This window comes from Gekko japonicus, unplaced genomic scaffold, assembly GCF_001447785.1.
Source record: "Gekko japonicus isolate JY-2015 unplaced genomic scaffold, Gekko_japonicus_V1.1 scaffold454, whole genome shotgun sequence".
Taxonomy (NCBI): domain Eukaryota; kingdom Metazoa; phylum Chordata; class Lepidosauria; order Squamata; family Gekkonidae; genus Gekko; species Gekko japonicus.
In genome coordinates, this window is record NW_015173687.1 from 114,121 (window position 1) to 128,820 (window position 14,700).

General features: G+C 44.9%; 1 protein-coding gene across 1 annotated transcript in view; it reads right to left on the reverse strand.

The window, feature by feature from the left end:
* ZNF618 (zinc finger protein 618) overlaps positions 1-14,700 on the reverse strand; it is a 135,622-nt gene that overhangs the window by 56,040 nt on the left and 64,882 nt on the right. The window contains 1 exon segment of the mRNA XM_015423110.1: positions 8,419-8,675. Within this exon segment, the coding sequence (XP_015278596.1) occupies positions 8,419-8,675 (257 nt within the window).

Genomic DNA, 14,700 nt, shown 5'->3' on the forward strand with positions numbered 1-14,700 from the left:
ATCAACTATCCATCTGGACACAGACTGGGATGAAACAGCTTTGCCCTTCTTGGTTTGCTTTTACGAAATGGTTTGGTTCTATCTATATAGTAAATGAGAGCCCTCCTAGCGTCAAGGGTATATAGGGCCTTTTCCACTTCTGAGCTCAGAGTGGGGGAAAATACTGGTAGGACAATTTCCTGTGCTAGGTGAAACTTGGAAACTACCTTGAGCAGGAAGTCTTGACTCAGATGTAATAATTCACTGACCACTCTGGGACAATATGGGGTGTAGGAGGGAAAACATTTAAATGAGGATGTAAATGTTTTCTTTTATCTATTGTTAGTTGTTATATGTTTCATGTTCGAACAAATGTAAATAACTATGATGATATTGGATACATCATTAATATGTTCTTTGTTCTGTATAAAAATTTCAATAAAATTGTAATTTACAAAAAAAGTGCTGAACCGATTTATGAGCAAAACAGTACTCTCCTGCACCTCCTCATGAAAAGCAGCAATGTCCACTAGGTGGGTCTTCACCGAAGACACCACTAAACCAGCCTGTGCTAATGACAACAGGTATTCCAAAACCAATGATAACAGGAAGTTAAAAGGGCATTCACCTCTAGCAGATGTCCAGGACTCAAATCGAGCATACTTCCTGTCATAAGAATATCTGGTTGAAAGTTTATGGGCTTGAAGCAGGATATCCCATACCCCTTGGAAGAAGGAACACCCTATGGCCAGATCCTCTATGCCAGTGATGGCGAACCTTTTAGAGACCGAGTGCCCAAACTGCGACCCAAAACCCACTTATTTATCGCAAAGTGCCAACACGGCAATTTAACCTGAATACTGAGGTTTTACTTTAGAAAAAACAACTCATACATTAATTTAAGATGATCCAAACAAAGTAAGGAAAGCAATCCCAAATGCTTTCATTTACTGAATATTATTTGGCAGAGAATTAGACACTTTAATGATGGTCTGGGCCTGGCTGGGGCGATGGCACGCGTGCCCCCAGAGAGGGCTCTGAGTGCCACCTCTGGCACCCGTGCCATAGGTTCGCTACCACTGCTCTATGCCATCAAGTGCAGCCGTGCTACATCGTGCTGCAACAATGGACCGTGTATCAGCAGGTCTGGGGCAGCAGGAAACACTATGTAGTATGTGCCTGCTAAGCATAACAGCCCTGAGAACCAGATCTGGTAGGGCCAGAAGGGAGCTACTATGATACAATCAATCCAATCAGCCACCATCTTCCCTATTACCTTGTTTAGCAGAGGGAAGGCAGGGAACGCATAAAAGAGTGTGTCTGACCAAGGGATCTGTAATGAGTCTCTCAGGGAAGTTGGATCACTGCCCACTAGGGAACAGAATTTTGGTGCTTTCTTGGATTCGGCAGTGGCAAACAGGTCCACCTGAGGATACCCCCAGGTGTCAAAAATCGCCTTGATGTATATGTGCTGGATAGACCCTTCAGAGTTGGTCTGATAGACCCTGCTCAGGTTGTCTGCTTCTGTATTCAAAGTCCCTGCTATGTGGATGGCCCTGGGAAGAAATCCCATGCTCAAAGCTATTTCCCAAGCTGCTATTGCCTCTAAGCCACGTCTACTTGTTGAAACAATACACTATTGCTGTGTTGTCTGTCTGGGTCAGCACCCTCTTGCCTCTGAGAATATCCAAAAAGGAGGTAAGGGCAAATTTTACTGCACAAAGCTCCAGGGTCCTAATAGGGAGAGTAATTTGCATTAAAGGCCACTGGCCCTGCAGCAAAAAATGGACTCCAACCTGATAGCAAAGCATCTGTGGTCAGAGTGACCTGGGGAACCCAGAAACCAAACTGGATCCCTGAGAACAAGTTAGCATCATCTAGCCACCACTGTAGAGACTCATCTGTGGACTGCAAAAAAAGAGTTGATCCCTCAAAGGGGAGATCCTCTACAACGCATGTCTAGAGGGAGAGTAGTATTGCATAGTCATGAGTGCCTTCTGAGAACTATGGCAGAGGCCATCAATCTGGCTGATACATCCGCAGCAAGTCTGCCCTTATTAATCTCCTGTTTCGAGAGTTTAACTGCCTCTGACTGGGTAAATTTAGCCAGGGACTTGGATTTATCAGGCAATTTGTCCAGGTACTGGGAAAGACTCTCCTAGAGGAAAATTTGGTAGCCTCCCATAATCTCTTGATAATTTGCTACTCGAAAATTGAGAGCAGAGGAAACATGAATCCTTCTTCCCATAGGATCCAGACAGCAGCTTTCCCTGTTGGCTGGGGATGAATGCTGACCAGGCTGTTGGCATGCCTGCATGTCTTCCGTGACCAATGAAGATGGTGGTAGGTGCGTGGACAGAAACTCTCAGGAGTCCTGCTTTACCCTGTATACATTTTCAATCTTACGAGGTGTAGCCTGAATGGAGGCTGGTTTCTGCCAGATTGGAACCATGAGGTCAAAAAGATCCTCCAGGATCGGAAATGCAACTATCTCTGGAGTGTCGAAGTAGACTCAAAATTCTGTCCTTCGGACAGTTGTCTGAAGTGAAAATATCAAGGGCTTTTGCCATTCTTAGCATTTGTTCTCCGTAGAGATGGAGGTCTTTGCTAGGAGATGCTTGGGTCAGGTCAACCACGGTATCATCAGGTGATGGGTCCAAGGCATTCTCGGAGCTATAACAAGATGCTGCAAACACCTCTTCTTCAGACTCATGGTATGGAGACAGGAACAGAACCTCCATGCAGTCGGGTCATGACCCTCTAAAATTTGAGGGTGATGTCCAGCCCATTTATGTAAATAGGATGGTGACATATAGTAAGAATGCTGAGGGGGGCCACTTGTTGCTAAGAAAAGGGCAGTCCCGATTCTGAGGGTACCAGTTATCCCACAGGAATGCTAGGTTGGTCGTCAGCATCCAACAAAGAACTGGCGAAGGAGGCTAGATGTGGCAACGGGGTGTACGGGGGAACCAGGATGACATCCTGATCAGTCTCCGGACCCTTAGAAGACTTGACACATCCCAACTTGGGCACAGACTCAGTCTTCTCTTTATGCTTCCATTTCTTATGCTTTTTTACAGGAGGTACCAAATGCAACTGGACCTTGGTCAATGGTCCTGGAGAAAGTGAATGAGGGCACCTAGATTCTGCCTCCAGAGTGACCAAAACTGACCTTTTTCAAGGGGTCAGAGCCATCATCCTGATAGTCAGGCCCATAGGAACTGAACAAACCGGTGGTGGCCCAGAACTGGGTACAGTAGTCAGAGACAAGAGAAGCGGACCCGAGATAGTAGGGCCCGAGCTCAGAGTCACCCTGGAAGGAACCGAGGAGGTCAAAGCCTTCTCCCACAGTACAGGTTTCAGCCTAGAGGCCCTATCTGACCGAGCCTTCGGGGTACAGTGGTGGGGAATTGAACAAGCTCCAACACTGTAGGCCTCTCCTAAGCGCAGGAGGCAGAGTTCGTGCTCGTTGCTATGCGTCATTGTTGTTCCACATTTTGAACATTTTTTAAACAGTGCCTTAGACATTGTGACTAGGGATCACGATCCGCCTTGCCTCCCACAAAATAAGACTCCCAAAGGAGTGCAAAACAAGTCCTTGATGGATAAAAAGGAGTCTTCTTTCATCCACGATGATGACAATGAAAATCAGCGGAGTACACTAGAAAGCTTCCTATCCTTGCGGCAGCAAAAAAGGAACTGAGGGAAGGGGTGCCTGCTGGCGGAACACTTGACGCGTTGGGCGGGAATCCTGTGCATGCATTGGCTCCGAAAGGGGCAGGGCACCCCCTTATTGGAGTTTCTGAGCTAGAAAGAAAATGTCCTGCAGCCAGCCTGTGCAAGCACAGTCCCCTAAAGTGGGGCTGCACAAGAAGATGGAAGATGAACTAAACTTCCAGTCCTTCATTCAGAAACAGAACGGAGGTTATGCAAATCCCATTTATTTCACCCAAATTCAAAGTGGATGCAAAGGTCTATTTACACCTGTCATGGTTTTGTTTTGTGCTCATGGACTATTTCCAGAGGTAATCATGGAGACTGCGCGAGACCTGCAAAGGAGCAAAATCTACCTTCAGCTTTACGACACTTTGTTACACTCCCTATAAACATATGCTTGTAATGCATGAAAAGTTGCTCACATTTTAGGCCTACGTAAATAATAAGACTTAGATAGCATTTCCCTTTTGAGCTGATTCCTTCTTATGAAACAGCCACATTTATTATTTTTTCCCTAATCAATTGTGGAGAACAGCTTAGGAGTCACTCCTCTTCTATTGGTGTAAAACAGACTTCTAAATAGAAGATTTACACTGTAGTTATTTATAAATGACTGGTTCCCCCCCACCTTTATTTAAACAATTCACAACTGCAAAATTCTACTGACCCAAACAAATCAGTGGCCATTACCATCAATAACACAGACTTGGATAAACAGCAAAGGGTAAAACGTTTTAAAAGAAACAGTGTTTGTTTCCTGACTGACTGGTTTGCTCACTCTTTATTTAAACAACTGGCTACAGTGCAGCACACAGCAATGGCAGGCCTGTTAGGGAGGAGGCTATGAATCCCACTGGTCTGTGAGAGAAAATGCACAGGTGAAATGCTGACAACTGCACTGTATAATGCAAATATAAGTAAGGTAAACCACCCAACTAGCTTGAACTGCTCACAAACAGATGAATAAAAATTGGTTCCCTGCTTGCGGCGGGTCAGCAGAACATAAGATGAACCAGCGACTGCTCGACAGGGGCAGACTGGCCATTATAGCCACTGGGAAAAGTCCCAGTGGGCTGATAGCCTGGGGGCTGTCCAGTGGTCTTCACCCTGTGGGAGGCAGGCAGGAGCTGCCACTGCTGCTGCAAACTGGCAGTCAAAGCCCTGTGAGCTGTGTGGCAACTGCTGCTGCCACAAGCTGGCTGCTGAGCCCCATGCAGGGCAGGGCATGAGATCAAAGTCAAAGTCACGGTAGGGGAAGGAGGTACCCAGCCAAGGTGGGGAGCATGGCTGGGGCGGAGGGCTGCAAGTCATTTTTCCAGGGCTGGGCCTCCTCCCAGACTGCCCCTGCTGCTTGAGCATACAGATGCGCCTAACAGCAACGCTGGCACCATTTTTTTCCCTAATGAGCCAAAATGATGATTACACATTTATTTAGGACAGGTAATGTCAAAAGTATAAAATAGGTGGGGCTGGAACAAGGTAAGTGTGGTATAGTGGTTAAGTGCACGGACTCTAATCTGGGAGAACCGGGTTTGATTCCCCACTCCTCCACTTGCACCTGGCTGGATGACCTTGGGCAAGCGGTAGTTCTGATAAGAGCTGTTCTTGAAAAAGAGCAGTTTCTGTCAGAGCTCTCTCAGCCCCACCTACCTCACAGCGTGTCTGTTGTGGGGAGGGGAAGGGAAAGGAGTTTGTACGCCGATCTGAGACTCCTTTGGGTAGTGAAGGGCGAGGTATAAATCCAATCTCTTCACTTCTTCTTCTTCAAGTATCCCAAAACACTTCAATATCAGGGACAGTAGTCTGAATGGAGGACAGGCTTCACTGACTCAATCAATCAATCAAATTTATTATTACAGTCAATGACCAGCACACTCAGTCATTTTACAACTTCACTGACTCTATTCACAGCCTCACTCTCTTGTGAACCAAGGCTCCTCTTTTGAATCCTCCACCTCAGTCACTCATCCCCATTGGCACAGGAGGGAAGAACTCTGCCACGCCGCTAATGTGGTAGTAAGAACGATTTGCCATTATCTCTATATACTATTAGCAACGTGTAGCCCCAATCTGCAGATACCTAAATCCGCAAATTGGGGCCTCATGGACACTAAACAGATTTCTCAGCAAGCTTGGGGTACTCCCCAGGTTTTCAGAAAAATCTGAAATCAACATTAATATATACAGGGGAGTTTAAATCCTCCCACCAAATACATTTGTGTTGTCTGCACATGTACAGACAATGTTCTAACCAGATGAGGAGCTGCTCCAGCCCACCCTTCCAGCAGATCCTAGGAGCTGCTCTGGGCCTGCCTGGCCGAAGAGTCAACAGAGGAGGATGACAACAGCTGAGACCAGCTGTGCAGGAGGATGCCAGCAGCTATGCTGGGCCACAGAGGACACCGGCGGCTGTGCTGGGCTTGGCCATGGCGGCAGAGGATGCCAGGAGCCATGACAGGCTCAGCCACTATGGTGAAAGACGCCAGCAGCCATACTGGCCCTGGCAGATGCTGGTAGCTGTGGTGGGCGGCAGAAGATGTCGGCAGCTGTGCTGTGGCTGGCAGCAGAGGACCCTGAGCTTGGCACTGGGGGAGAGATCTAGTCTCTCCTCCCTCCATGAGTCTCCTCCCTCCACTAATCCATGGGGGGAATCAGAGGTGTTGGGGAGTGTGAAGATCCAACCTGTGAGTATTGTGGGTCCCCACTTGTACATTATCTATACAGCTTCCAGTTTTATCCCACTCTTCCACCAAGAACTCAAGGATGAGTACATACCTCTTCCCTCCATTTTATTCTCATAACACGCCTGGGCTGGTAGAGAAAGTTGGGTCCAAGGAAGCCCACTGAGCTCAATGACCAAGTAAGTATTTGAACCAGAGCCTCCCAAACTCTTACACCAACATTAACCATTACAACCACAACGATTATACCCCCACACAAACACACACAAGCTATTCGTTCCATCCGGAGAAAAACAGAGGCATGGTTCATACACCTATACTTCCCTCCCCTTCAAATAAACAAACCAGCACCCCAAAAGGTGTCCTAAGTTTCCAAGTTACTCCCCCAAACAAACCAGCATCCCCAACGCACAACTGCAGTTAGTTAGAAAAAAAAAGAAGCTGCAGATTTGGGGGGGGGGGGGAGATGAGCTTTGGGATTAGAGGAAGAATGTACCTGATGCTTTTTAGTATGTTTTGCCTCAGTTACAAAACACACCAAGTAACACACTAAAGGAGGGATTCCCAACCTTGTTGAGTTTTCTGGTGTTTGCAGAATTCTGAGAAAGGCTAGCCGGTACCACTCTAAAATGGCTGCTGTCATGGTAGGGCCAATCACAAAATAGGCATCGAGGGGCTGGGCCAATCAGAAAACATTGGGAGAACCTAAGATAGAAAGGCCTCCTGGACTCTTCTGAAGCATTTCCTGCACGGAGATGGTGAAGAAAAAGTGTAATAGGCTTTCTGGTTTGGATACAAGGAGGCATTGTGTGATTTCAGTTATCAGAGAAAAAGAAGGGTTTGCTTCCTGCATGGTCATAGCCCAGAGACATAAGGAAATCAGTTAGCTGGTATGGAATGGCCTAAAGCCCCTGAAGCAAACAGGCACCAGGAAATACACTGTTCGGCATGAGAATATATGAACTTAAGAACAGCCCTGCTGGATCAAGACCAGTGGTTCAGTCAGTCAAGCAGCCTGTTTTACACAGCAGGCAACCAATTGCCATGGAGGGGCAAGCAAACACAGCGCAAAGGCCAAGGTCTCCTCTGGATAGTGCCTCCCAGCACTGGTATTCAGACGTTTGCTGCCTCTGTATATGGAGGTCCTCATTACTCATCATAACTATAAACCATTGACGGAAATATCCTCCATGAATCTAATTCCTTCCTAAAGCTGTCTATGATTGTGGCCATTGCTACGTCCTCTGGCAGTGAATTCTACAATTTAATTACTTGTTGAATAGAGAAATATTTGTCTGCCCTGACACCATGTTGAAAATCACTGCATTAAAGGCTGGACCCTAAGAGGTCCATAGGACTTCCATGATTCCTGGGCCGTCATTTGATCCTAAAAAAACATCCACAGGAGACCGATATGGATTGGGGCTGTGGTGCTGGAGAACTTTTTCTCAACCCCCAGATACTTTAAGCCACAGCAGGCCAAAAGAAATGGTAGAACACTTATTACGCCTGTCTCATTTTCCTACTGGGGCTGAAAGCAGCCCAAAGGTGTTTATTTTCCACCACACAAGTGGCATGGAGGGAGAAGAGCTAACACATACATCCCTTCCCAGCATTGCAGCTTCCCAACAACCCCCCATCCAGAATCCTCATCCCACTCCATCTGTGGTTGCTTTTTAATGGCAAAATTACATGTGAATTGCTTAAATCAGGGAATCACATCTAGTTTTGCTCTGAGGAACCAAACGATTAAAATTCCTCTTATAAGTCCACTGGAGAACAGCACACTCACTCAAAAGATGTCAGAACCTGTTTACTCACACCAAATGGTTTTTGTACCCACTTTTAAAATGCCTCTTGTCCCACTGATTTAATTTTGTGGGAAGTGTTCGGACACCCACTGCCAAACAGGTCAGTGGCCCGCAAAACTACAGACACACCCAAAATGGTTGTGAGATGTTGTATCCATCCCCTCTGTAGTCTCCCTCCGACAAAAAAAATTGGGTAAAGGTTAAACCAATTGACCACCGACCTAGCTTACCAAGCGTCTGCTGGTTACGGACCCCACCGATCACCACGCAGATCTCGGCTGGAACTTCTCCTGCCTCATCTTTCAGGCTCTTCTTAGAATCTTTGGCGTCGTCCTGCCAGGCCACTTCCTGAACGTATTCATCTGGTACCTCCGTCTTCACTTTCACCTCGGTCATTGTTGCAGTCTCCTCACTTGGCAAAGAATGGGATGTTGCAGAATCCGAGCCTTCCGCCTTCATGCTTTTCTGGCTCCTTTTTAAGCGTTCCCTGGGAGGGGAGGTTGCAAATAGAGAAAACATGAGTTCTCAGGTCAATAACATAGTGACCGGTACCAAAATCATTTATCTTTAATGCACTCAATACAATTTTAACTAGAGACAAGGGCTGTAATCAGTTTGGTCCATGACAGATCTGAGCCAGGAAGTCTTCCAGGTCTTCTCCTCGCAGCTCAGAAACGGAAGACTTCTTATTTCTATCTGGACTGCTATCAAAGTAGAAAAGATGCACCAGTAGTCTGATCCAGTGTAGTGGTGCTTCATATGACCGGCCATTTTGTTTTACGGCTGTGAGACTGAAGGCCGTTGGATATGTAGGCAGAATTCTTTAACAGGATACTTTGTTTGATTTATTTCAAAGCCATCTGGAACTCCTGGGTGAGGCAGGACAAAAACCATCTCAGCTAAATAAATGTTTGAGTTAATTATTTCTTACCTCCTACACACTTCCCCCCCTGAAGATCTGTCATTATTGCAATACGGCTTCACAGTTAATACACTTCTGCACCCCCTGTGTGCAGTCAAGGTATGTGGCTGAACCCATCCATTCTATGAGTTTTTCAACACAATATCTTTCACAATTATGAGGCTTACAGAAAAACACACACGATTTTCTCAAAATAGAGAGAAGGCCTGCCATTTTAAGGCCAAGGTGGCTACACGTGTCTTGGACAGCATGAGTCAGATCACAATCCCAGTGCCTTAATCTGTAAACTGAACTAAATTTGCCAGTATGGTTTATTCTGTTCTCTGCTTGTTCTTGTTGCTACTTGATAAGCGTGTTAATTTCCCCCTGCAATCGTGCAATTCAGTTATAGCAGACATTGTGAACTTTAAGTTAATATTCTGAGTCAATTTGAGAGCTCAAAAGGCCAGATATAAATATTTTAATCAAAATTTTTATTTTTATTTTATTTATTGTCAAATTTATACCCCGCCCTCCCCGCAAAGCAGGCTCATTTTAAAATATTTAAAGAACAGTAGCTTGTTTTCATTCACAAAATAGCACTTTCCCACTTTCACTTTCTTAGTGTAGCCTACTTAGCCCCCTCCTGAAAGTTTGGTCCAGGGGCAGTTCACAAGACCCTCAGGAACAACACTGGAGGCAAATAAGTAAACAAAGCTGCAGTGGGGCAACTGGCAAAATTGCCCCATCCCCATCCAACAATTGCCTTCCATCCCCTTCTGTCATCAGAAAAGCAGTAAGTCAGTGGCCTACTGTGTGGGACAGCTTGCCAGGACCAATAAAAGTAAGGTGTAAAGGAATCTGGTGAACTAGACTTGCCACAGACCACTGAAAACCCAAAAACTGATTCTAGATATATGCAGTTCGTACACTGACAGCAAGGGACAGCATACTGAAGCAACAGAGATATGAAGGCCCAACAAAAATTCAGAAAAAGTATATTTTCCCCCCAGGTTTTTTTTCCCCCCACCCCAGGACTTTTTGCTCGTCTTCCTTCTCGGATCTTTACTCCTTGGATAGGTAAATATAGTCCTAATAGAATAAGTTCCCTTCTTTGTCTCTGTAAGCTACCACCTTTATTTTCTGAACTTGTATGTGTGTTCATATAGTGTTTTTCAATTATTAATGTTTGATTTTATTCTTTAATTCTCTTTAATAAAAACCATTTCCATAATCACAGCCTGGTTCATTTTGAGAGATCTACTGAGGAAAAAATCCCCGTAAACATAGGTGGAGATCCTGCTTGATTACCCCCTCTCACATTGTTTGGGTTTCCTAGCTCATTCCCCAACAGACTCAGGAAACCCTCACAACCACTTTGGGTAACAACTTGGTGGTTGCCAGGAAAGGTGTTGGTAGACACCATGGCACCCACAGGCATCATGTTGGGGACCCCTGTACTATGGTAACATAGGGTGCAGCAGTTTGCAACTCCTCCTCAAGGACTGAGTATACCTGCAGTTTTGCTTAGAGAAAATGAAGGTATTCATATTTCAAATTCCATAAATATGCCAAATTTATATGCTGAGTTATCAATTATTCATTTTAGGTTGTTAAATTAGGAGGAGGAGGAGGTTTGGTTTTATACCCCGCCTTTCAAAGTAGTTTAGTAAGTATTGCATATATTTCAGTGCCCCCCAAAATTTCTATTTTTTCTCTCCAGGGAAAACACATATTTTCCCCCCTGTAGTTTCAAAATTTTCAGAAATTTTACAATATGGAGAAACAGTAACCTAGAGCTACCAGGAATATCTCCTGCATAATTACTAATGCACCAACTACATGAATGAGATCCTGTGCATCACTTTTGTCGAAAAACCCAATAGCAACATTTATGCCTCTACCAAGACCTGCACAAAGCCAAGTAGTGGGCAGCTTCAGAACTGAAAAGCACCTTAGCACATAGTGCTAGGAATAGTTTCCCAATTGATCAGAAAACACACACATACAGGTCCTTTTCACATTACTGTTCTAAACCGGATTTCCAGTAAAGCGATACAGGAACAGCAAATTTCCTTCCATTAATGAGGCATCTCTGAAGTGCTATGGTCATTTCAAACAGTGCCACTTTCCCCACCACCACCCTTTTTCACTGTGCAATCTTCCTCGGACTTTTATTTCTGGAACATTCTAAGTTGAGCACTAGAGCACTATACCAATATAGCACTTCAGAGCTATAGCAGCACCACTGAAATGCCTTGACTCCATTGATTCCATTGAATCAATGGAGTCAAGGCATCTCAAGTGCTATAGTGATACAGTGAGATCACAACTGTTGTTACTGGGAAACAAGAGGAGAGAAGTAGCTCACTGTGCAGCTGGTGCTCAGGGCATCAGTGACTGGTGTAACAGACATTGTTAACCTAAGAAGGTGTCTGTAGTTTGGTGTAGTGGTTAAGTGTGTGGACTCTAATATGGGAGAACCGGGTTTGATTCCCCATTCCTCCACTTGCAGCTGCTGGATGACCTTGGACAAGCCATAGATCTGTCAGAGCTGTTCTTGAAAAGAGCAGTTTCTGTCAGAGCTCTCTCAGCCCCACCTACCTCACAGGGTGTCTGTTGTAGGGAGGGGAAGGGAAAGGAGTTTGTAAGCCACTCTGAGATTCCGAGTGAAGGGTGGAGGATAAATCCAATCTCTTCTTCTTCTGATGTTCACCCATCCATGCCCAGACGCGACTGGCTAGTAAGTGACTTGCTACCAAGTGGATCGGAGGTATATATCTCAGGGAGGCAAACTTCTTCTTTTTGTGGGTTGAAGTTGGCGAGTGGTTTGTGTGCTTATCTGTGAGGCTAGTCTTGTTGGTCAGCTGTGAGAAGGACAAGTGGGGTGAGGGGAGTAGCTTGGAAGGAGCAGGAAACTCTTGACCTCCTTGGGGAGGAAGAGAAAATCCAGCAAGCCCTGTGATCCTCTCACAGGAATTCTAACAATTCTAAGAAGATTTCAAAGGAGATGTCCAGGCATGGCCATAAGCAGACACCCGAGGAATGCCACACAAAAATTTAAAAATTTGTGGCTTGAGTAGCAGCTCATAATTCACAGTCTGGTAACTCACCAGCTGTGTGTCCCTATTGTAGGGAGTTACACAGCATCCTAAAAGGAGATGCTAGTGTGAAGTCCAAGAGATTGGCACACAGCATCACCTTTGAAGATGATGAGCCAACTTCTGTTCATCGTGAGGTGTTTTCCCAAGAACTGTTTTGTGATGAGACTCCAACAACCATGAACATGGAGGACATCTGCCCAAATGTTCCTGGGAAGTCATGCATGCATTTTTCACCTGTGGTAGCATTCTGAGCTGTAGTGGCTCAGAGGTTAAGATGCTGAGCTGCAGACCGGAAGGTCTGTAGTTTGGCAGTTCGAGACCCTAGTGCCGCGTGACGGAGTGAGCTCCCATCTCTGGCCCCAGCTCCTGCCAACCTAGCAGTCTGAAAGCAAGAAATTGCAAGTAGATAAATAGGTACCACTTCAATGGGAAGGTAACAGCGTTCCGTGCACTTCAGCGTTTAGTCATGCCAGCCACATGACCACGGAGAAGTCTTCGGACAGCATTGGCTCTTCAGCTTGGAAATGGAGATGAGCACCACCCTCTAGAGTCAGATTCGACTGGCTTTCAAGCAAGGGAAACCTTTTAGCATTTTGAAGGAGTGTCTGCCTGTTTGTCTTTTCTGACAGATTATTAAGCCACAGGTACCATCATTAGCACATTGTCATTAGTTGCACAGCATATCATAGCTCGTGTTAGTAGATGTTCTACAGGTTGTCATAATGGAGAGGGGTAGGAATAAAACAGTTTATGAAGTTTAATATGCTGTGTTTTGGGTTACATGCTGCTTCACACTAACACAGCGACCCACTTGAATCTATCTTCATAGGACTATTTATTTATTTACATGCTTCTTTATTTTTATTCATTTATTTTGGCAATCTTAAAGAACAGGAGTTTATCCTTTATGGATAAGGAGAAGAACCTTATAATGCCTTGCATGCTATTTGGGAACTATACCTCTCCCTGTTAAGCTACCATTGATGTATAACTGATGTGTTCAGAATTTACCCAGGTTGTCTAATCACTTGTATTTTGTGACTTTCATAGATGATCACCAGGTACACTGGAAGGAAGCTGATGGCACACAGAAGACAGTGATGGAGGAGTGCGTAAGTGTAACTGTTGTACTGATTGTCTTGATTTCATCCAAGTCAAATTTCTACTGCAGTATGGTAACCAGTCTATAGACACACACATAAAAACTGAAGTGATGTTGGTTACTTTGCCTCAGCATCATGCACTGCACGGTTTAGTGACAGTACTGTAATTGTATCTTATATGTTAGCTCAGCAAGCAATAAGTGGTACCCAGTACCAGAAAAACTTTTTTAAAAGAATGTAGATTCCCCATATTCCTTTAGCAATCATCGTTATCTCGAATTTATTTCGTTAAAGTGACAATTAAGTATTGTATAAGGTAGTATTGAAGTCTAACTTGTAGTATAGGTATTTCAACTCTGTTGCTGTTTTGTTGATGTTCTGTTACTGGTTGATGTTTTGTCACTGTTACTGGTTAATGTTTTCTTAAGAAAATGTTGTTGTTTTTTAAAGTTGGCTCAGCAAGCAACTTTAAAATAAAAAATTCTACAGATCTCAGGTTAGCAATGTCTGTCACGCCAATCACCAATGCCCTGAGTACCTGCTGCCCAATGAGCTACTTCTCTCCTCGTTTCCAGGTAACAACAGCCGCGATCTCACTGTATCAATATAGCATTTAAGATGCTATATTCACAGCCATACTAACAGAATGCAGAGGAAGAAACTTCCATTCATTGGGTCATGTCCATTACAAAACTTTACCTTTTTTGTCCCCAATGGAGACCCAAAACAGCTTACATTGCTCTCTTCTCCTCACAGAAACCCTGTGAGTTAGGTTAGGCTGAGTGTGTGTGACTACGCCCAAAGTCACCAAGCAAAGGTCCATGGCAGAGTAGGGATTCAAACTTGGGTCTCCCAGATCCCAGTCCAACACTCTTACCAGTACTCCACACTAGATTTCTGCCCGATTGCTCAAGGGACCATTGCTCAGTGAGTGAGAACCTACTTTGCAGGTTCAGTCCCTGACATCTCCACTTAAATGGTCTTGGGTGCTGGGAAAGGCTTTTCTCTGTTTGAGTCCCTGAAGAGCCACAGCTACTGCCAACTTGGATGGGCCAATGCAACTGGTCACACATGTAGCCCAACAACTTTGATTGCTGCCAGATTCTACCCCCCCACACACTATCTTCTCTTTCCTTTTTGACAAAGTTTTGGGAATTTTCAACCCTTATTAGAAATTACTTAAATACCTATTATCAGGGGCGGAGGGAGTTTAGCAGAGCAAATTGAAATACTGGGAGCACACACTCACACATAGCCCCCCCCCCCCAAGACTGCAGGATCGTTATGTTAAATACTTATGCAGTCATTTATTTATTTAAAACATTTACGCTGAACTCAAGGCGGCTTACAATATAGATTTAGCTACACAGGTTGGAATAACAGTTTAAACATTCCAGCAGATAA